At 39.0% G+C, this 24,927-nt stretch overlaps 1 protein-coding gene across 1 annotated transcript; it reads left to right on the forward strand.

The window, feature by feature from the left end:
• On the forward strand, positions 1-24,188 carry sxc (O-linked N-acetylglucosamine (GlcNAc) transferase sxc). Its single transcript, XM_033377508.1, has 8 exons — positions 1-108; positions 256-436; positions 4,224-4,434; positions 18,647-18,830; positions 18,886-18,954; positions 19,026-19,222; positions 23,840-24,044; positions 24,180-24,188. Exons 2-8 carry the CDS (start codon positions 307-309, stop codon positions 24,186-24,188), a joined length of 1,005 nt encoding a protein of 334 aa, XP_033233399.1. The 5' UTR covers positions 1-108; positions 256-306.
• Positions 24,189-24,927: the final 739 nt, after the last annotated feature.

Raw genomic sequence — 24,927 nt, forward strand, 5'->3', positions numbered from 1 at the left:
AAGTAATTTAAATTCTGCCGATGTGGCAACCATTCGTTATCAACACTTAACTGGAGAAGGTCGCGTATAAATTCTCGACAGCTGAGTTACAATTAAATATTTGTAAAGGTGTGATGATTTTTTGAAGTTGGATGTTCTTAGTTGTAACATAATTGCACATTCACAGGTTTTTTGAGATTCAAGCTTTCGTATATAAGTTGTACACTGTAAATTACGTTGCATTAACAATAACTGTGCGTTACTTATTGATTTTAGGCCACATTTTGTCATCGTTGGATATACATATATGTAGAACAAACGGCGAACATGCACTCTCAAGGACAGGGCCCACAATCGCAGTCGTCGGCACATTCCCTATTGCAACAGCAATCAATTGTAACAATCAACAGTGCAGTTGGGAAACAAAATGAACATCAGCAATCCCTATCATCTGTCGGTAAGAATACGGAAAACACAGCTAACACATTAAATGTGTATGTAAACATATGGGCGGTGTGCATAACATACATTCGAATTTCCAAATATAATGATTTTGTTCAGGCATACTTGAATGTATACAGAATAGAATAGAAAATATAAAAAAAATATAAATTAAATAATTATTTAATTTATACTTTCATTTGCTACAAAATCTTATATTTTATAATCCAGCTAACCAGAGGTTGAATCGTTTTATACCAATGGCTACCTAAATCACAAATTTCGTCCATAGTACATATGTAGTAGGTATGTGAATTTGAGACAAAAAAAAGATTGCAGTTTCATACAGAAAGCGGCAAAACTGGGACTTGTTTGCAATGTATTATATTGACTGCCTGTTAATGTTACATAGTCAAGAAAATACATATGTATGTAGAAATGAATGTACATACATCATAGCTCGCAAACGACGGTCAACACTTTTTTCCTTTGCTGTCTCGTCACTGACAAAACCGAAAAAGACCACGAAGACACGGTCTCTCACTGAGCAGAACACTTTTTGTCTCTTCGCTTGTGTTATGTGTTTCGGGTTTTCGGGTGAGCCCGACACACGATCGTGTCTCACAATAACAACTTAGAGAGATACTTTGGTCAAGCGCTCACAGCAAAAGTGTCTTTAGATGAGCAGAACCAAAAAAGTGTCTGAGTAAAGTGTTTTTAGTTTTTTTCGTGTATATGTTTAATTATTCATGTTTTCCGCATCTTTCGTTTTTGGTGGTGAGTTGTTCGAACGAAGTGTTTTGACAATTAAAAGTGCCATTTCTCGACTAAAAGCTCGGAATTCCTTGGAAAGCCCAAAAATATTGACAGACAGAGAAGAGCGAAAAATTCTGGAAGAGAATAGGAAAAACCCACATTTATCGGCTCCGAAAATAAATGGTGCCTTGTCATCATCATTGGGAACCAATGTTTCTAACGAAACCGTCCGCAGGGTCCTCAGAAGCAATGATTTCCATGGAAGATGTCCCAGAAAAAAACCATTGCTGTCTGCTGTAAATGTGTCGGAGCGTCTAAACTTCGCTAAAACGCACGAAACCAAAGACTTTTTATACTGGGAACGCGTCATATTTAGTGATGAAAGTAAATTTAACATACTTGGTTCTGACGGCGGGGGAAAAGTCTGGCGTAAGCCTTGTGGAGCGCTGAAAATAAAAAACATCAAACCAACGGATAAGCATGGCGGAGGATCTGTGCTAGTTTGGGGATGCATGTCGGCTCGAGGCGTTGGCAACTTAATATTTATTGAGGGAATAATGAATGCACAGATGTATTTAAATATCCTGAAGGAAAATTTGCCCTCTAGTCCTGCTAAAATGGGTACTCCAAAAGAGGATTTCGTTTTTCAGCAACGACAACGACCCAAAACATACTGCCTGGAACGTAAAAATGTGGCTGTTGTACAATGTAAACAGCTTCATACTCCGCCACAAAGTCCAGATGTGAACCCCATTGAGAATTTGTGGGCCCACCTGAAGCTGAAAGTCCAGGAGCATAAGATTTCTTCCAAAAAGGAGCTCAAGAAGGTGTTGCTAGAGGAATGGTCCCAAATTTCGGAGGAGAGATGCCACAAGCTGATGGAATCGATGCCAAAACGTTTGAAAGCCATAGAAGATAATAACGGCTTCCATACAAAGTACTAGGAATAGTTTTCGTATCTAGATTTAAGAGCAAAACAACAAGAGACGACTACTTTTGTGATATGAAATTTGGTTGATTTTTTTGTTTTTTTATGAAAGTAATATGAAATTATTAAGATTTAAATAAAATTATGTTCAATTATGTTAGATAAATATTTAATTTAGCCCATCCTATGAAAAAACGATTAAATTCATTGTAAAATAACCACCAAAAACGAGCTGGAATATAGAGGATACCTAGAGACGAATACTTCCGTGACTTACTGTATATTTCTTTGCAAAATTGGCAAACGAACATTTTCGTTTTGCTTTTCACGATTAATTTTAAGCTCCAATAGTCAAACCGTATAGAATTCACAAAAATTGATAGTTGCCATAAGCTTCTCACGTACAAGCACGCATACATACGCAAAAGACACTTTGTTCGTTTGCTCGCGGCAAGATGCTCAGTAAAGAACAGGAACAAAAGAGAAGTGAAAAAATCGGTCTTTGCTTGAGCGAAGAGCGAGTTGAGCAAAAACAGATTTGATCGGGTCTTTTCAGTCCATTTTCTCAATGTGTCCGTCAATGAGAGGTCAACAGAAAGTGTCAACAGTTATTTGCGAGCTATGATGTACATACATACATGTGTTTTTGGTCTGAAGATTTTTTCAACTTATGGGTCTAAACCACAATACTCTATTAGGATATAATAACACAGTTATACGGGCTATTATCCAAGCTGTGTAATCAAATTTAATATTTATTATTAACATAAATGAACGAACAATTTAAAAGTTGGAGTAAAGCTTAAGCGCCTTAACAAATAGCTCTGCAGTAAATTTGGCCTAACTGACTTCGTCTGTTCGTCAATGGTTTTGGGCGGCTGAGTTCTTCCTGAATCTTAAAAAAACTACTCAGTCTTTGGTACTGTAGTTTTTGATCCCACACCTAATTTGTCACGACAAACATAAATAATTTTTTTTGTACTAAAAGCGAAACTAGTTGAGAACTTAGAACTCAGAAAAAAACAAGTGTTTGGCTCAAGACGGTTTTGTTCGTCAAATGGCTGTGATTAACTATGAAATGAAATGATAATAGAGTGATTACAAAATTTAAAATGTTAAATTACGCTGATGCAGATAAATTAGAAAAATCTTTCCAAAACTATAAAAATTTCTTCGGAATTCGACTTATTAAGATTATCAGGTAGGCGCCGGGCTGCAATTATTTTGCGGATTACATTTTCAACCAAAACGTTTCGTTTTTAGGTGCTTCCGTTTTCACAAATTTTCGGCATCGATATCTTTCTTTTTCTCATCGATTCTGGCTAACAAAAACAGCTAACCTGGCTGCTTCGAACATATGCAGCGTGATAAAAACGCCTTTATTTTTGCAATTGCTTGTTTTAAGGCAAAACGACGGAAGATAGTTATCCGTTTAAAAAGATCAAGACATCTTAGAAGCAACAACTGTGTATTTAACATATCTGACGAGCTGCGAGTAACAGAATGCAAAATTAAATTTCTAATAAAAAATTTATTTTTTCCCCCAAATTTTGTATTAAATGTGACAAGAAATAGCTGTCGTTACCTCGCTGTTATGATAACGTGCCAACGTTCCGATAACCAAATCGGACTGCGTCAGCTGTTCTCACGTAAACAAAAAGTTGTTGTTGCCCTGACCAATTATTCCCGACCCAAAATTAAGGTTGCGTTGATTAATAAAAACTATTCATATCGATGAAACAAGCAAATTGGCACTGATAATGATTTTAAATTTATGTTAATGCAGTCATCTATTTTTTTCCCTCTGCAATTAAGATTATTTTTGTTGTATAAAAAGCAATTTACTTTTCATTTCGTTGCGGAAAATGTTTTCGTTTTGAAAACGAAGAAATCTTTCAGAATGTGAAAACGGGAGCACCAATTTATGTGATTCAAGATAAAGACTAAAATTGAGATCAAGATGGCAAAGAAGAAGACGATTATAGCAGCATGTAACCAATGATATTGTGAAACGCCTTGGGCGTAGCGCACGGGTGGCGATCTCTTAGTTACAGTATATAATTATGTATTTATTCCCCATAATTTCTAAGATGGGATAATTTAATGTGTTATTTTTTAGGTTTACTGGAGTTGGCTCATAGAGAATACCAAGCTGTGGATTATGAAAGTGCAGAAAAACATTGCATGCAATTATGGCGTCAAGATAGTACAAACACTGGAGTGTTGTTATTGTTGTCATCAATTCATTTTCAGTGCAGAAGGCTTGATAAGTCTGCGCAATTTTCTACTTTGGCAATAAAACAAAATCCTGTACTGGCTGAAGCTTATAGGTAAGTGATCAGATAAAATCTTACAGATGTCGTATGAAACTAGTTTCAATTAATTTAAATTATTATAATTATGAATTATATATTATGATTTTAGCCCGATTTTATAATGCCAAGTAGCGCCAATAGGGGCAGCCCGTGTTGACCATGCGGCCGATGACAGAGTGGTAGTGGGTCTACCCAACATCTGAGAGGTGATGTCTACCAATGTTATTCGGAGGTAATTTGTCTCTGGCACTGGCACACTTGTCAGTACCCTTGAAGCCCGAGGTGTCTGTGGGACCCGAGACACACGTGAGTGGGACTCGGTTTGGTTCAGCTCTTCCACTGTCTCAGAGATGAGTGTTCTTGTGGTTTTACGGGAAATAAGGGATTTAATAGAAGTCGAATGTCAGGCTTAAAATTATAGTTTCCTCGTAGAGCCGCGTGGCACTTGTCAGATCTACCATGGGATCGAGAGCTACCTGCTTTGTAGATTTCATGAGACCGAGTCATGCTGCTCGCTGGACTTTATGACGATTTGGTATATTGGTGAAATTTTGTGTATGCCGTCTCTCACCTAACTATTAGAATGACACTTTATATCAGAATGCATCCCACAAAAGTGGATGATGGCGATTGTAGTCACTTCCGTCCGAAGCTCTTTCTACAAATGTAGAATGCCCTCATTGCCTTATTCTTCCATTCATCGTTTTTATTTTCCAGAAGAGGTTGGAGTTCAGATTTAACCATGTTTGAAATCGAATCGTTCCACTGGTAATTTGAATCTTGTATTTTCTTGAGAACAAAACAAGTGCGGGACTTTGACAATTCACTCCAAATCTGTTGTGACGTTCCCATCTTGTTTTCTTGACCTTGTTTTCTAGGATGGGGGACTATAACTACTCCGCGTGGTGAACCGTTACCGCATTTATCGTTCTGCAACTGAGAACATTATCCACCCATCGGGAAATGGCAGGGTGTTTTTAGATTTTTTCCAGTGCATCGTATCGACTCAATCCTCAGTTTCTTTCTTTGGTGAAAAAAAGCAATACTTAGTGCTAACTTATGGCGAGTGTCTTTTCAATACGCCCAACGACTTCCTGTAGTGTAGTCTCAACTGATCTACCCCTAGGCCTCGCACGCTAGTCGTCAGCGGATCGAAAAAGGTATAAAAGCTCGATCGGGCATTTTTGTTTTTATCACCTGAAAGTGTGACTCATATCTACTATGGCGGCTATATGATATCTTATAGTGGTCCGAAATGTTGTGGGTTGAGTACATAATTGAAATGTCCTTTATAACTAACAAGATATTTTCAGAAAAACTTTTTATGACTAGCACCTAGCAAATTATTTGCCGCAATATTGTAAGTTATTTCTTTTTCTCCAAACGATGTCATTTGGAAGCATTAATTGAATGCACGAATGATCTTCAGGAACAGGTTTGAATATGAATCCGTGCCGACAAGCAAGAAGTTTAATTATTCTGGTGGCCTCAAAATTTGTATGTTGAAGCTTTTTTTAATTTGAGCGCATGGCAATGGGGAATTCTTTACCAATAGCATCAAAAAGCTTATTCGGACGAACGAAATATCGAGTCGTACTCGATGGCTTTATCTCCTGTTCTTCTTGTGCCTCTTGTGATTGGGAGTTACGTAATTGCGACATGCCCACACGCTCATTTTCTATATCTTATTGGATTCTTTCTTGTATAGTATTTTACAGTAAAGAACACACACATAAATAGATAGCATACTTGATTATAATTACATTTTGTGTGGGATACTTTGAGATTGAAAAATTAGAAGAGTTTTTCTAATCAATTACCGAAAACTTTGGGTGGCTGTAATTTAAATTATTTATTTGGCGGGGCGAAAAACTTGATACGCTCGATCTTGGCGAACAACTATATTTTCTTCACAATTCAAATCTCTTACTCTAGCTATCCTACGGTGGCAAAGCGGGGTGAATTCGCCAAGAGCGAGAGAGCGAGCTTTTATTGCGCTCCCGCTTTGCCCTAGCCTAACTTACACTAGACTCCATAATTCAGATCAATAACTAATAATTGTGGCCATGGATGGAAGGTCACGCAACACCGGCCCCGGCATCGGCTTCAACACATTGGGAGCGGCGCTAATTTGTGTCTGGGCCGCCGAAAAACCGCTCCAGTGCTAGTCCTTATTTCGACGACCCTGACCATGCCGTCCTCTCCTGCGTGCGTGGCGATGACCCTCCCCACGAGCCACTCCTGAGGCGTCAGATTGTCCTCGGCCACGATGACGAGGTCTCTTTCCTCGAGGTTCGGTTGATGCTGGTGCCATTTGCCCCGAATTTGCAGCCCCAGGACATATTCGCGGGACCATCGCTGCCAAAACGCTTGCCTGACTGACGAGACAACTCGCCATCGCCGCAAGCAACTGAGACTCTCCTGGTCCGGAGTCCGCAGTGCTGGGGGGGCGATGAGCGACCCGCCTGTCAGCAGGTGCCCGGGTGTTAGGGTCTCGCCGTCGCTTGGATCTTGGCTGATGGCTCCCAGCGGCCTCGAGTTCATTATGGCCTCGATGCCGACGAGGACTGTGGCGAGTTCTTCGGCGGTTAGGAGCGCGCTGCCTACCGCCCCTAGGAGTAGGCTCTTAGCAGTTTTTACACCTGCCTCCCATAGCCCTCCCATGTGAGGAGCTCGCGGCGGTATGAACGCAAATTCGCATCCGTTCTTTGACGCGAAGTCGCGAATTGCGTCTCCTTGCTCCTTGAGCCTGATCCGCAGAGCGCTGAGATGGCGGCTCGCTCCGACGCAGTTCGTCCCGTTGTCGCAATGAACGACTTGGGGATATCCTCGGCGCCCGACGAACCTTTGAAAAGCCAACAAAAAACAATCAGTGGTTAGATCGGAAACTATTTCTAGGTGAACCGCCTTGGACGCAAAACAAACAAAAAGCGCAATGTATGACTTGTATGGGGGCCTTCCGCGAATTTTCAATGTCGTGTGCACTGGTCCACAAAAATCAACGCCGCAAATGGAAAATGGGCGGAGAGCACGGAGTCGATCTGCGGGTAAATTCCCCATGAGTTACGTCAGCAATCGAGGCTTGCATTTAAAACAGCGCATACACGATCGAACTGTCTGACGGCAGACCTCCTGAGCGTTCACTATCCACACGCTCTGTCGAAGGATGCTCACAAGTGCTCGTGGGCCGACATGAAAATTCGAATGGTGCAGATGACGAATATAGCTTCGCACGAATTGCGAGCTCTTAGTCAAAAGCAGAGGAAACTTGGCATCGTATGATATAGGAGCTTTGACTAGCCGCCCCCCCACTCGCAACAACGAAAAGTTACACCAAGTCCCTGTGTCTTCATGGATGAATGGGTTCAACCGCTGAAGACTAGGACCAATTGTAGATCCTTTCCTAACCTTTTCGATTTCTCCTTGATACTCGTGATGCTGGACGATTTCGACAATTTTATAAAAAGCTTCATTGTATTCGGTCGGTGAGATAGTTTTTTCGAAATTTAGGCTTGGGTCTTTACATTTTCTTATAAAGCGGAACACATACACGAACACTCTAAGCAGTTTGAGGTGTGACGAGAATCCCTCGATGACATCTAACAGCTCCGAACTTCGCACAGCCACGGTCAGCCCGACCGCAGTCTTCCTCTTTTCCAGCTGAAGATCATCGGAGTGTTCGAAATGAGCGTTCTTGGGCCAGTTTTCTTCTTCCTCTTTCAGAAATGATTGTCCTTCGAACCAAATTGACTGAACGATTTCGTCGACGTCACAACCTCTTGAGACAATATCTGCTGGGTTCTGTTTCGTGGGTACATGCCGCCACGTAGCATCATCTGACCACTCTTGAATCTCAGCCACTCTATTTGAAACGAAAGTCGACAACGACGATGGATGAGACCGGATCCAATGGAGAGTTTCTTCTGAATCCGACCAATAAACGACTCGTTCAATGGGCACGTTTAATAGGGGCTTGATTCTGTGACAGAGATCTGCGAGAAGGTGAGCGGCACATAACTCAAGCCTTGGGAGCGTTTTGGTCTTGAGCGGCGCTACTTTGGATTTCGAAGTCAACAATGATATTTTTAAACCTTCTGCAGTTCTGCTACGTATATAGACGCACGCTCCATACGCTCTCATGGAGGCGTCAGCAAAGGCATGTATTTGAACCGGTGACATCGGATCGGAATACACAAACCGAGATATGGATATGTCTTCCAATTGAGAGAGTGTATTTTTCAACTTATTCCACGCTGTTTCCAAATGCAGCGGGATCGACTCATCCCAATCTAGTTTGTTAAGCCAAAGCTCCTGCAATAGGATCTTGCCTTTTATAACGATAGGACTTAATAAACCAAGGGGGTCAAACAACTTTGATGTCACCGATAGTATGTTCCGTTTTGTCGCTCGGAGACCCATAACTGAATTGTCAATTTTGAACTTAAAGGCATCGTCAGTAGGTAACCATGAGATTCCTAACGCCTTTGTCGACTCTGAATCCGAGATTGTTATGGGTTTGGCTGTGCTCTCAGATGCGGTGATCTCGGGTGAGTTTGAAAACCTCTTAGTCAACTCAAACCCTGCGGTCTGAAGAACCTGAGACACTTCGGACTTAATTGCCCTTAGCTCCTCTACGCATGCAGCACCAGTCAACAAGTCATCGACGTAAAAGTCGGACCCAATAACGTTAGCAGCTCTAGGGAATGACAGCTTCGCAGACTCGCTCAACCTTTTCAAACACCGGATAGCTAAGAATGGGGCTGGTCCAGTCCCATAGATTACAGTGTTGAGCTTGTATAATCTCAAGGATTCAGAAGGGTCTCTCCTCCACACTATGAGGTGAAACTGCCGATCCGCTTCGTTCACCATCACTTGGCGATACATCTTTTTAACATCAGCAGTCAGGGCAAACCTGTGCAGACGGAAACGGAGCAGTGTCGAGTATAATTCCTCTTGAATGGTAGGTCCCACCATCAGAATGTCATTTAAGGCCACCTGTGAGGACGTCTTGGACGAAGCATCGAACACGACTCGGAGCTTGGTAGACGTACTTTGGGGCCTCAGAACACACTGATGAGGGATTACGTAGTGTAGATGGAATCGTATTGTCAGTAGGAGACATATGACCTAAGGAGAGGTACTCTTCCATGAATTCCAAGTACATTTTCTTCAACTCAGGGTCACGATGCAATCGTCTTTCAAGCGACAAAAACCGCCGTTTCGCAACCTCAAAGGAGTTGCCTAAACAATTTGGATCTGATTTAAACGGGAGCCTTACTTCGAACCGACCTGATGATAGTACCTGAGTCGTCTTACGATAGTGTTCTTCACATTGCTTGTGCTCAGGTGTGGCAATTTTCTTGGTAGATGGCATTTCTCCCAGTGACCAAAACTTTTTCAACGTCCTATCGATGGATACTAGCAACTCTTCACTGCAACTCAAACTGTTTGTAATTTGAGGAGCAGAACTCCTGGAATCATGTTTTCCCGACACAACCCAACCAAGAAGGGTTTTCTGAAGAGTTGGAAAGTCAGGACCTTGTTTAATTTGACCAACAGCTAATAATTCAAAGAACGATTCTGCTCCAATTAACAATCTATTCTTTGTGGCTAGTAGAAATAAGGGTCTGCCAGTGGTAGGTTCTCTGGGATTCGCCAGTCAGTCACATTCACTGACTGGTCAGGGTGATAACCTGAAATTGATTTCAGGATACAAAAATCAAAGGAGAACTCACTACCATTTATTCGCGACTTCACCACTGTGTGTATTTTATCCTTTACTTGAGAATTAGATTCACCAATTCCAAGCAAGTTAATACAGGACTCCTCTCTACGGATCTGTAAGCGATTAGCGAGGTCCTCGGTAATGAAATTTGTTTGTGATCCAGAGTCGAGCAGAGCTCTGGCCAGAATGTGTTCACCGCTCTTAGTTCGGACGCTTACGATCGACGTAGCCAGAATTACCCTGTCCAACGCTGTCACATGCAAAACATGTGACGTGGAAGGTTGATTCTGATTTGATGGAGGAGAAGGACTCTCTTGGGGTGGTGGTAACGCGAGACTATTAGCCGACACTGTGTATCGATGCAATAATGTATGATGTGAGCGGCTGCACACTCGACATTTATTGGCTTTGCATTTTACAACAGCGTGGCCTTTTCGCAGACAATTAATGCATAGGGATGCCGACTTAGCAAACTCAAACCTTTGCATCACCGAGAGACGCGAAAATGAAGGGCAATTTGACACTACATGGTCTCCTGAATTGCAGTAGCTACAAGTTTGCTGAGTTCTACTGTTCGTGGAAGTGGAAGAACAAGCAAATGAACTGCGATTATGTTGCTTGCTTGGCATGACTTTGTCTTGCCTTGGCTTGGTCGATTCTTCAGCAGACAGATGCTGGTATCGACGATTCAAGACTTTCTCAAAGTCGGACCAAAGCGGCAACTTCTCATAAGTAAGCTGTTCATCCCACTTTTGTTTCGTCACTGGGTCGACTCTGTTTAAAACGAGATGAATTCGAAATTTTTGTATCATCTCCGATCGACAGTAACGATCCGTAAATCGACGAAACAGTATCGATTAGAGTTCTTAGAGATGATGCAGATTGATGCGACATTCTCGGCAGATTGAACAATGTGGAAATATTATTCGTGAAAATCAAAGATTCGTTGTCATATACTTGTTTTAGGCCAGCCATGGCCTTTACATAATTTGCCTCGGTGACTTGGAACGCCTTTATTGTTCCTAATGCTTCATCAGAGAGGCACGAAATCAAATGATTAAATTTTTCGATCACCGGTATGCTGTTGTCGCTATGGACTAGTCTCTCAAAAAGGCTAATGAAATTTTTGAATTCCGAGTGTTTACCACTAAATTTGGGTAATGCCAATTTCGGAAGTCTAGCATGAGTTGGGGCTGAAGAAGACACTGGCTTCGTCTCGCTTGCTGCATCAAAGGCGGCGATCAGCGACATTATCTTTCCTTTGGTGACAATTATCAGCTCTTCCAACTCGGCTGCATATGCATCATCACCTGTTATGTCCTCGATTTGCTCCTGCAAATGGTTAGCCTTTTCAATTGAAGCATTCAAACAATCTAATCTACATTGTAATTCCGGTAATTGCAAAGGAATCGACCCTTGATCTAATCGATCCTCTAAGCGGCGAATGCTTTTTACTCTACTTTTGAGCTTAATCTTTAAGTCTTCAAGATTGGGTTTACTTTTTTCTGCCATAATGGTTGTGTTTCTATTTATTTATTTATTATTATTATTATTTATTTTTTTTTAATTTTTGAACGAGAACGATAAACGAAAACGAATTTTAATTGAATGTCGAGGCACGAGGTATCAAGGGAAAGAGTTGTTGCAAGTAACAGCCCAAAACAAAATACCCGTTAGATACAGGGTAGCGCGTCACTTGGCAAGTAACAGCCGAAAACAATATACCCGTTAGATACAGGGTAGCGCGTCACTTGGCGCACCGTTAAGCTCAAGAGCGGCAACGAAAATTCTCCCAACAAATACAACGCAAGCAGCAGTGGAGAAGCGAAAACGAAATAATGCATGTTTGCATAATGTTTTCAGCACAAGACACCTCAAAGAGAGATCTAAATGTCTTTTGCTCAGCCTTCAATTTTCTGCACAAATACCTCTGATTCCTCTTTTGGATCTTTGAATCCAACTGCTACTTTCCTGTCTTTATCGCAGGGCATCCCTCGGCGGTAGCAGATTGCCGATTGCACACACACGACGCGGGCAACGAATATGTTTGCATATGTATACTGCAATTTCTTGTGTCACTGTCACTTATTTTTTTTTGCCTATAATTCACTTTACAGTCCACCCGGGGGCGCCATGAAAAATTAGAAGAGTTTTTCTAATCAATTACCGAAAACTTTGGGTGGCTGTAATTTAAATTATTTATTTGGCGGGGCGAAAAACTTGATACGCTCGATCTGATTCAAGGTTGGCGAACAACTATATTTTCTTCACCATTTAAATCTCTTACTCTAGCTATCCTACGGTGGCAAAGCGAGGCGAATTCGACAAGAGCGAGAGAGCGAGCTTTTATTGCGCTCCCGCTTTGCCCTGGCCTTACTTACACTAGACTTCATAATTCAGATCAATAACTAATAATTGTGGCGATGGATGGAAGGTCACGCAACAGAGATTGTTTATACAGGTTACAGGTTGGTTCACACAAAGAACCCAGAGCCCTCAGAATTTATGCTTTCTTATTATACCCAGTACTCGAACAGTTTGGGATATATATTAGTTTTGTGGTGAAAGTCGATATGTGTAACACCGAGAACAAAGCGTTTCCGACCCCATAAATTACAGTAGTGGACATTAAAATGTGGACATTCATGCTATCTAACTTTAAATTCAATGGTTTTTCAAAATTTTAAAAGTCAGTTGGGAAACATTTTTATTATATATCTCTATCTCTATATATCTTATTATTATATCTCGCTTCTAGCTCTTGCTTAAGCCGGTTGTGTTTTTTTCTTGCTCCCGCATTCTCCGCCCTTTGCCTAAATATTATACAACATTGTTGTGACTTTGTTTTGATATATTATCGCATCTCTTTAATTTGATTCTACTTTGTGTTAACCACCAGTGTTTTATTAGTAAACAAGTGTTTAATATAAATTCAATATTGCAATCGTAACGCATCGGACTCATGCAGGCAATTTGTTATTGTTTTTTTGCTCAGTCTGCTTTTCGTTATCGCTTCTTCGGTGTGCACTGTTCTCGCGCATCAGCGTTTGCATCGCCCACACTCTCTCGTGAGCATAAGCGGGCTGCTCGCATTGTTGCTCTCACTCTCTCTGGATTGCTTATACTCTCCCTCTCTGTGGACTTTTCTTTTGTGTCTCTGCTTTGGTGAGTTTACTGCTCGTTTTCTGCACTTCGTTGAATCATCTGCTTTGAATTATTGCTGCTGCAGCTGATTGTCTGGCTCGCTCTGCTGTCTGCTCTCCTACTTTACCTGCGATCTAACTCCGCTCTTTTATTATTCGTGCACAGTGATTCTACTGCTGTCAATAATGGCAATCGTTTTTAGTGCAAAGAAATGTGAATTCGGTGGTGTTATCATTGGTGATTCATTTCTTAGCTGCTGGTTGTGCGACAATTTTGCCCACATAAAATGTGCTGGTGGTGGAAATTTTGGCCGGCTGAATGATCTAATCTCGAAACGCATGGGCCTGTCTTTGTCATGTCTGGCTTGTCGGGAGATTGAGGCCGAAATGTGCACATTTATGAGACAGACTCGAACTGGGTTTCTGGATGTCCGGAAACAATTTGTTGCTCTCAACGAGAATTTTCTTGCCCTTGAATCACAGTTTCTTGGGCTCAAACTCTTGAGCGAATCGCCTAGACGGAAAATTCCGCATAATGATACCAATCTCTTGCAACCTAATCCGATTGGTACGCCTGCCTCCCACCTTTATCCATCGGCAGCATTTCCGTGTAGTCATGCCACGCCGTTGTCTGTAAATCCGCCAACGGTGGCTCCGGAGTTCTTTACACCGAGCAATGTGGCCGTCACTTCTGACGCGGTGAGTGCTCCTAGTGCGGGTGTGCTGGTTGCTGACGACGTCTTGCCAACTCCTGCTCCAATTCCTGCTACAACCATTGCTGCCAATTCCTCTGCCCTTGGACCGAGATCTCTTTTAGGAGTGGCTCCACCATCTCGATCTCGCTTCAACTTAGAGCAGTGGTCCCTCGGAAAGCAATATTTGTTTCTCGTCTTGTTCCTGAGGCTACAACAGAGGATGTTAAACAACATCTTTCCTCTAAACTTAACACTTCGCCTGTTGATATAGTTGTGACTAAATTTACATTTAAACATAAGCGCAACATATCATCATTTAAAATTCTTCTCCCTGATTCTTTACTATCCAGTTCTCTAGAACCGTCAATATGGCCTGAGCACACAATTGTGCATGAAATCCTTCTCAAAGATTCGAACTCGAATCCAAGAATAACCGAACATGCTCCAAAAAACTGATGTACTATTTTTCCATGCACTATCAGAACGTTCGCAGTTTGCTGGCAAAATTGCGTCAAATTCATACTAATAGCGCGTCCTTTGATTTCGATGCCATCGCGTTTACCGAAACCTGGCTTAACTCCTCTGTCAATGATCATGAAATTTTCATTGATAGTTACACTATTTATAGAATGGACCGCCCATCTTTTGCAGGTGGGGTTCTGATTGCAGTTAAATCTGTTTTCTCATCTGAGTTATTCCCATTTAATAACATTCACGGAATTGAATTTGTTGCAGTCAAAGTTCGTGTTGGCTCCGCATTTCTGTTTATTTTATTTGTGAATGACCTTCCTCAAGTTATAACATACTCTGATGATGTATGCTGATGATGTCAAAATCTGTCTTTCTTACTCTGATTGGTATTTGCACACACGCCTTCAACTTGATCTAAGTGAACTACTATTGTGGTGTTCAACTAATCTTCTTTTTCTGAACCTTTCCAAATGCAAACTTATGACATTTTACCGTCGCGCTCCTCATTTTGTCCCATATGTTCTAGGAAATCATGTCCTTGAGCGAATTTCAAGTTCAAATGACCTCGGAGTCCTTTTTGATCATAAGATGTGTTTTAACACCCATATAGCTGCAACTGTAAATAAAGACAAGGGTGTTTTAGCGTTCATCAAGCGTTGGTCCAAGGAGTTTGACGACCCGTACGTTACGAAACAACTGTACATCTCGTTAGTACGTCCTATATTGGAGTATTGTTCTTGTGTGTGGAGCCCGCAGTATAAAGAACAGCAGGCTGTTATTGAATCCGTGCAAAAGCAATTTTTAATTTTTGCCCTTCGGAACTTAAACTGGGACTCAGGTAGAATCTTGCCACCCTACCGGTCTAGGCTAAATCTTATTGACCTGCCGTCGTTGCACCATCGCAGAATATGCAATGGCGTAATGTTCGTGCACAAGCTCCTTCTTGGGACTGTTGACTCCCAAACTCTCTTGGGTCAGATTGACTTGGCCGTTCCATCTAGACCTACCCGTACTTTTAGGCCTATCCGTCTACCCATATGTAGAACTAATTATGCTGATCATGAACCTTTTAGGGTTTTATGCCATAATTATAACTCCCTCTGTCAAACCCTATCCCCTGAACTGTCTCTTAAACTAATTGCATGCAATATTTATAATCATTTAAATTTAGCTAACTTTTAACTTCTCTTTTTCCGCCTTTAGTAACTAAGTACCATTATTAACAGATAATTGTTAATTTAATAAATAAATATATATACATTCATTAGACATTAATTAACGTCTCTTTTTCACATAAAAAAAAAAAATTTCACCAATTGCACCAATACACAGTAGGCGAAATGGTCAATCTACCTACCTCCATTTAATTCAGAATTTCATGGCAGAGTCTGTTGAAACTTTTGTGTGGTATCGGTTCTCAATACCTTACTGAGTATGAAAGTAATTGCCATTTTGTTTTTCTCTCATATTTCGTCAAGCTGGGAAGGGTCAAACCTAACATGCTGAAAGAGCTGTTATGAACAACTTTTGGCTCCTTTTTTGTTAAGCTGGCAAAAAATTTGTGCAAAAAGTAAAAAGTCAAAGCGTAGCTAAAATTTATTCTGAACTATCAATTTATAGACTTGGAAGCTTTTTAATTAATTAATTAATTAATTTAATTTCATGTTTAAAATATCTGTAGAAGTTAACCTTTGGAAAAGTTTTGCTTAAAAAATGTTGCATTGTTTGGTGGAGTTCATCTTGTGAGACGGCTGCAATCTGGTTTCAATTGTTTTTGATACACATTCTAAAATTTATTGTGAATTTGGATGCCCAAAAGTATCTGCATATGGGTGTCGAAATTAATAGTAATTTAATTTTTAGAAAATGACCATCCCAAGACGAACCATCATTTTCAGTTGGGTACAACGAAAAGGTCGCTGCCAAAAAGTCTGTTGCGGTCGAAAATTACATATTTTCAAATGAGTTTAATAATAATGATTATTCCCAAGAACAACACAAAGAAATGCAAAGAAGGATACAAATATTTTTAAGCGCGTTGCTGCAAAAATGGTAGAAATGTAATAGAACATTGTCACATTTTGAAAAGTATAACAAGCAGTGCGACCGGAGAAAGATGTACAGTGACGAGCACATGTGGATACATGTTTATCACTTTTCACTTTAAGCGCCTGTAAAATCTTTAAAAATGAATCAATCGTTGTGATTTTTTTTCAATGATTCTTTAATGTAGTGAAAATGAAAAAAGACAATAATTTCAATTCAAAAAGATCCTTTTCCTTGAGAGATTTGTTAAAAAAATTAGCATGTATACACTTTTGCACGTTTTAAATTTTTTTACTTTAATAATTTTTTTAAATTATTTGTTCCCAAGGGCTTTTATCATATTCTGAATAAGTATTGGCATACTCGCGACTAAATTTAGTAGGTGCTGGCAAGGTATCATGCGCCACTCCGACTTCATGCGCTCCCAAAGACTAACCCAATCCCTTTGGTGCAAACTCGTACTTTTCCAATGTTTTTTAAACAGAGCCCATCGATTTTCAATGGGATTTAGATCTGGGCTATTGAGCAGTCCACTGGATTAAGTGAAAACTCGAATTATTGGGACGATTCCTAAATATCAAGATAATCAGGCAGGCTCCGTTTTTCATTTACTTTTGCGGATTACGTTTTCAGCCAAAACGTTTCGTTTTAAGGTGTTCCATTTTTCACATATTTTTTTATCGATATGTTACATTTTGAAGTCCGAATTATATTGGGCGGGAAACAGCTTTGCTCACCCAGATGTTCTGTTAAGCGCATGTTACAAGCACAGTCTGAGCTGTTACATGCACATTTGTGCTGTTATACGCAAAAATTTATTAATTGCCAACGTTCCGATAACCAAATCGGAATGCGTCAGCTGCTTACACCAAAACGAAATTTGTTGTTGCTGTGCCAATTTTTTCCGAGCCAAATTTTAGGTTGGGTTAAAATAAAATTATTTATAAAGAAAGCACAAGTTAAATTACCCTGATATAGGTATCAAGTTTATGTTAATGCATCAATAAGTCATCTATTTTGTTCCTATTGCAATTAAGGTTCGTTTTGTTGTATAAAAAGCCGTTTACTTTTCATTTCGTCAACGAAAATGTTTTCGTTTTGAAAACGAAGAAATCTTGCGGAATGGGAAAAAGAGAGCCCCAATTTATGTGATTTCAAAAGTAAATCGGAAAACTTTTGTGAATGTGAAAAACGGAGCCTGGCTGAATGTTCTTTCTTCATTATTCCATAGATTTTAACAAATTTCTTATTAAAAATTTGTTTATTAAAAAAAAAATTAAACAAAGCTTAATCTCTTGCAAACAAATCATCGAAGGAGGAGCCCATGTTGGCGGCACTTTAAGCTTGTACAAAGGTGGGGAGGAAATGCTTCTAAAGTTATATCATTGCTCAATTCAGATGAAGAGGTCGTGGCAAAAACAATAAAATGTGCTAGCAGTGATCCCAAACTTCCTATTAAATTCAGTCCTGAGGAAGCTTTGGCGATTAATGTAGAAAAAAAAAATCACGAAAAATTCATACGAGCTAGTAAAAACGAAAACTAAATTTCACAACGCAAATATTTTTCCAAGCAACGATTTATTGAGAAACGCAAAAGTAAAGTGCTCTAACCCGAAAGTTTTCACGTAAAAATACGATGGAAGATTTAATGCATAAAGACTTTTTATGTTCCAAAAGTTTAGATTAAATAAATTTAAAATTACATAAGTTACACTGGCAAACTATGTTTGGAATGGTATTTTAAATTCTTTAAATATTTTGAAGGATCGGAACTATCGATATTCGATATAGTTGACCGATTCTACTGAAATTTTGTACAGTCATCCGGCTATTAACAATCATGTTAAACTAAAAATTTCATTAAGATATATCTTAAATTACGCTTGTTACTAATTTAATGGCACTAGATTGGCCGTTTCGCCCACTGTGCAATGGTCCAAACTCAACGTAACATGGACTTACTTAGTTTAAAGAGCAGTGCCTTTGGCTCGACTCACAACATTCTCACTCGTTTTAGTTCTAGATTGATATGATTCTTCAAAACATAAACATATCGAAAATTCGATTATTAATGTTTAGATTTTGAACCCTTACTGTATTCAAAAATTGGTTTTATAAATATCTAAACATATTTGAATTTGTTTTAGTAACTTAGGAAACGTTTACAAGGAACGAGGGCAGCTGCAGGAAGCTTTAGATAACTATCGCCGAGCCGTACGTCTTAAGCCTGACTTTATAGACGGATACATTAATTTAGCTGCTGCATTAGTGGCTGCTCGAGATATGGAATCTGCAGTACAAGCGTATATAACAGCATTACAATATAACCCAGCAAGTTTTTACTGATATTATTTATTATTTTTAACTCTAACAGAATTTTTCGTAGGAATTGTATTGTGTGCGCAGTGATCTGGGAAATCTTCTCAAGGCTCTTGGTCGCTTGGAAGAAGCTAAAGTATGTATTAACATCAAATCTAATTATGTGTAATATGTATATGTAATTTGTAATGTATTATTTCATGATAGGCTTGCTACTTAAAGGCAATTGAAACCTGCCCTGGATTCGCAGTTGCATGGAGTAATTTGGGCTGTGTTTTTAATGCACAAGGAGAGATTTGGTTAGCTATACATCACTTTGAAAAGGCGGTAACACTCGATCCAAACTTTTTAGACGCATATATAAATTTGGGAAACGTTCTTAAGGAGGCCAGGATATTTGATAGGTTAGTATGCTCTTGATAATAGTAAATAGTCATAGGATAAGAATTTTTAATTAATGTATTGGTATGTACAACCAAACTAAACTGCGATAAAAAAAAAAACAGAATACATATAGCTATTTTGTACACAGTAGTATTTTTAGTGAGTTTTTTTTACTAACATTCCCACCCAAGTGAATACAAGAAGGTTAGGAACATTCTACTAAAACGTGCAAAGATCATTAGAATTGACTAACGCAATACGATCCATAAAACTCCCCGCTTGTAAATTCAAAAAAAAATGGAATTTCAATTAATTAATGACAACGCTGACACATGCACCATTTCATTTCATTTTGTATACCCGATACTCAAAATGAGTATTGGGTATATTAGATTTGTGGTGAAAACGGTGTCTAACGTCCAGAAGGAATCGTTTCCGAACCTATAAAGTATATATATTCTTGATCAGCATCAATAGCCGAGTCGATTCGCCATGTCTGTCTGTCTGTCTGTCCGTCCGTCCGTCTGTCCGTCCCCTTCAGCGCCTAGTGCTCAAAGACTATAAGAGCTAGAGCAACGATGTTTTGGATCCAGACCTCTGTGATCCAGACTTTGCCCCGCCCACTTCCGCCCCCACAAAGGACGAACATCTGTGGCATCCACAATTTTAAAGATATGAGAAAACCAAAAAAGGAAAATTAATAGAGAATGACCGTATCTATGAGATTGCTGAATCTAGATCAGATCGGATAATTTGTAAAGTCATTATAGCCATTTTTATATAACTTGCAGTGGCTACACATGTTCTACGACATGTTCAGACACGTTGTCTGTCTCCCGCACGCACAAATTGTCGCTCAATGTAGCCATACTGACTATGTATCGGGTATAAATGTAGAGTTGCGGTCTCCGCAGCAACTCAAAACGTTCCCCCTCGTTTATATTTTAAATCGAGAAAAAAAACTTTACGACACTAGGAAAAGATACATTAAAAATAGACATAAGACGACCGGAGATGTAAGATACTTAAGTAATTTGAAAAAAAAAAATAATCACAATCTGATTAAACCGTGAACAAAAATAACCAATCATTAGTGTTATTGAATGTGAAGCACCTGTATCCAAAGTCAATCATTCGATTCCATTCATTACCCCTGTGATAGTGAGATTTTCAAATCTCGAGTCCATGGTTTTCTCCGGGGAATCTGGTACCGTTTTGTCGATAGCTACATTTCCTTGCAAAGGTTATACTGAGTTTTCCACTGTACAGCACATTTGTGCGCTTAAACCCATTATTCTTTTTCGTTTCCACAAATTACCACGACCTCGAGAATTGTTTTTTTTTTAGACACGTTTATCTGTTCGTCAACTTCTTTGGAGAGGCAACCAACTGGCATTTTAATTCGAAATTGAGAAACCGGCTCTTAATCAATCTCGCGGAAAAACAACTAACTTAAAATAAGCAGTCAATAAACTTAGCTGATTTTTGTTTTGTTACCTAGTGGTGGCAGAAAGTTGACTTATGGTTACGTTTTAGATTCGTTTGTTAAATTGTTCAAATATTTCAACCATATTCTCGTTATCGTTCACACGATAACAACAAAAGCAAGCATTTAATAAATCCAAATAATGAATGAATGAAAATAATTAAATATACATATAACGCTTACAAAAATACTTCAAACTAATTTTATAATTAGATCAACCATTTTAATAATTTTCTTGATTTATAAAATCTTTTTGGAAACATTCACGTATTAGCTATTAAACTCAATAAATGAACTTTGAGAAATTTTAAAAAGCAATTCTCCATTATTGAGTTTACTCAACCATCCATAGGTAACTCATGTCAGCGCGCTGACACGTATAGAAGAGTGTTGGAGATTGAAAAACTTTGTGTTTCTTTTTTAACTAGGGTATTCCCCAATATGTTTAATACAAAAATAATACACATCAATGCCTACAAATTTTGTAAAGTGGATTTGTAATCACAGTGCATTGAAACACTTCAATGATTTGTGGCTTCAGCTATTGCTGTATTTTAGGTGACATTTATTAGGAAATGGGTACGTTTGTGACGTGTAAGTATACATTTATATGCAATGTGACGACTATTATCAACTCCTAATCAACTCGAAATTATTTTGAGTGGCAGTATGCATGCATCTATATGAATTCATACGAGTCGATATAGCCAATCTGTCTGTCTGTCCGTCCCGATGAGATGTCAAAGACTATAAGAGCTAGAAACTAAATTTTTTAACCAGTCTCCTGTGATATCCCACTGTTACAAGTGTATTTCCAAATTTCGGCATACAAAATTTTCAAGATACGAGAAAACTAAAAACGCAGAATTATAGAGAATAACCATATCTACCAGATTGACGTGGTAGTCCCAGTGGTACCAGTGACTACGCAACCCCAGCCAAGCGCTTACTCATTCTCTCACTCTCAATGCGCAGTGTGCGCCATCTATCGGAGAGGAGCCCTATTGCCTGACTACCGGACATAAAGTAGAACCGCAGTCTTTGCCGCGTCTCACAACGTTCCCCCTTGCATTGCTACATTGACACCAATGCAACCTAAATATACAAATGAATACCTTTTAATAATGCAGCTTAGCATAAAATTCAGCAGCATAAAAAGATTATTCTCACTGGAATTGTGCCTACAATGGAATCCGTTACTGAGAGAGAACTCATCTTTCAGGTCGATTCTGCACCTTGAAATTGGGTTAGATGTGTAATTAGATGTGTGTAACGTCCAGAAGGAATCGTTTCCGACCCCATAGAGTATATACTTGATCAGCATCAATAGCCGAGTCGATTGAGCCCTGTATGTCTGTCCGTCCGGCCGTCTGTCCGTCACTATCAGCGCCTAGTGCTCAAAGACTATAAGAGCTAGAGCAACGATGTTTTGGATCCAGACTTCTGTGATATGTCACTGTTACAAGTGTATTTCAAAACTTCGCCCCGCCCCGCCTTCGAGTAAAAACGCAGAATATATTGCCTTTCGCAAAAAGTGAGTTCCTAGATCTCAAAGACTATAAGAGCTAGAGCAACCAAATTTGGTATCCACACTCCTGTGATATCGAACCTTGACAAGTATATTTCAAAATTTCAGCCCACCCCTTTCCGCCCCCGCAAAGGACGAAAATCTTTGGCATCCACAAATCGCAAAGACTATTAGAGCTGGAGTAACCAAATTTTGAATCCATACTCCTGTTCGATCTGTTATAGCCAAAAGTAACAAATCAATTTGCAGTGGCTATGCAGCGCCCGACGTCAGAAGCTCATAAGCCACCCTAATATACTGGCGAGGCGTCTTGCGAGATCCAGATAACGGCGTAAGCTGGCCAGAATACACCCAGTCGACCTGTCCAATAGGGCGATCTAAGAGGACCTCTGAATCTAGACAGATAATTGAACCAAATAATCATCATCCAAAATCTTTGATCTTGATGACACGCATTTTTTTATTTCTGTTTTTTTTTTAAATCATCGTAATATGACTGTTGTATAAGTTGCTCTAACAGTAACAGCAAACAACATAATTTGTATCAGTGATATTATTTTATAATTAAAAATACAAAACACAATCCTAATTATAAAAAAAGTTGGTTTGTTATATTTTGACACATTACTGTATACAAAAAAATGATAAAACTTACAAAAAAAAAAAATATTCACCAAAGAAATTTTTAAAAAATACGGAAAATATATGAAATGTCAAATTATTTTTTTCATGGCTATAACTATGATATAAAAACAAATTAATACGTACATTTGTTTGAAATTAATTTAGCGATAACAAAAATTAAGAATTAGACGAATAAGATAACATTGCATAAACCGCCGACTAAAAAAGTCACAAATGCATGAAATTTCAGAATGCGGATTTTTTTTGGTCGCTGGGTGCACTTATAAACTTTAGACCGCCTAATTTTTTTTTCTGGGTCTGTGTTCTCTATTTATTGCTCCCTTTAAACTATATATGTATGTGGGCAACAAACATTTAATTTCTACATATCTCCAACTATATAAAAAAGATTGGTTGAAAATAACACATAATATCTAAAACCCATCTATGTAAGAACTGACGTGCCATATTCTCAGTTCCATATCGTATATATTAATGTGAAGATTTTTTGGTATACTCATGCATACAAACACATATATATCCATATACACAAATATATGCACGTTTGCGTTTATTTACGTCATTGAAGGTGATGAGTATGTGTACACATGCTCGGTTGAAGAGCACACAAAAAGCAAAGTAAAAAATCCACCAAAAAAACCCGAATCCTAATTTGTAAATTTATGTATTTACACGAAATACTTAATATTAAATGTGCTTGAAAACCAAATTGTATATCCTAGTTCATAAAACATAAGGATAATGGATTGTCAGTGCGTTGTTATTTATACAATAGTCCCTATAACCTGCCAAAATCAAAGCAAGAACAAGAAGTACTTAAACCCAAAAAAAAAATGTTTCCGTACAATTTTTTTACAATTGCTGTTTTTTTGGAGACGGTAAATATTATATAATTTTCACTTTCAATTTTTTAAATTTTAATTCTAAATATACTGTAGAGAATTGTATACTGAACATACATATCGATAATTATTTCAGAGCTGTAGCTGCTTATTTGCGTGCTTTAAACCTATCGCCGAATAATGCTGTAGTCCATGGAAATTTGGCATGTGTTTATTATGAACAAGGCCTTATTGATTTGGCCATCGACACGTATAGGCGCGCAATAGAACTGCAGCCAAATTTCCCCGATGCATATTGTAATCTTGCAAACGCTCTCAAAGAGAAAGGACAGGTATATTCCGTATATATTTTGATTTTTTCGTTAAATTATTTATTTTGATTCAATTACTTTGTATATTTATATTTTCTGTACTTTAGGTCAAAGAAGCTGAAGATTGCTATAACACTGCCCTAAGATTATGCTCAAATCATGCAGATTCTCTAAACAATTTGGCGAACATAAAACGAGAACAAGGATTTATCGAAGAGGCTACACGCCTTTACCTGAAAGCGTTGGAAGTTTTTCCAGATTTTGCTGCTGCCCATTCAAACCTAGCATCTGTTTTGCAACAACAAGGGAAACTAAAGGAAGCATTAATGCATTACAAAGAGGCTATTCGAATCCAGCCCACTTTTGCTGATGCATATTCAAATATGGGAAACACACTTAAGGAATTACAAGACGTTAGTGGGGCACTGCAATGCTACACTCGAGCCATTCAAATTAACCCGGCCTTTGCTGATGCCCACAGTAATTTGGCGAGCATCCATAAAGATTCAGGAAATATTCCAGAAGCAATTCAATCCTACCGTACAGCCCTTAAATTAAAACCCGACTTTCCCGATGCATATTGTAATTTGGCACATTGCTTGCAGATTGTTTGTGACTGGACTGACTATGACGTACGAATGAAAAAGTTAGTTAGCATCGTTGCTGAACAGCTCGAAAAGAACCGATTACCATCTGTACATCCACACCATTCTATGCTTTACCCCTTGACGCATGAGTTTCGGAAAGCCATTGCAGCACGGCACGCTAATTTGTGTTTGGAAAAAGTTCACGTACTGCATAAACAACAGTATAATTTTGTAAGAAATTTGCCAATCAATGGAAGGTTACGTATTGGCTACTTAAGTTCTGATTTTGGAAATCATCCCACCTCTCATCTAATGCAGTCTGTACC

The sequence above is a fragment of the Drosophila pseudoobscura genome, chromosome 3, assembly GCF_009870125.1.
Source record: "Drosophila pseudoobscura strain MV-25-SWS-2005 chromosome 3, UCI_Dpse_MV25, whole genome shotgun sequence".
Taxonomy (NCBI): domain Eukaryota; kingdom Metazoa; phylum Arthropoda; class Insecta; order Diptera; family Drosophilidae; genus Drosophila; species Drosophila pseudoobscura.

Coding starts and splice junctions, on each gene's coding strand:
- sxc (XM_033377508.1), top strand. CDS start 307: ATGCACTCTCAAGGACAGGGCCCACAATCGCAGTCGTCGGCACATTCC. Junction 437..4,223: donor GCAATCCCTATCATCTGTCG/GTAAGAATACGG, acceptor GTTATTTTTTAG/GTTTACTGGAGTTGGCTCAT. Junction 18,955..19,025: donor GTCGCTTGGAAGAAGCTAAA/GTATGTATTAAC, acceptor ATTTCATGATAG/GCTTGCTACTTAAAGGCAAT.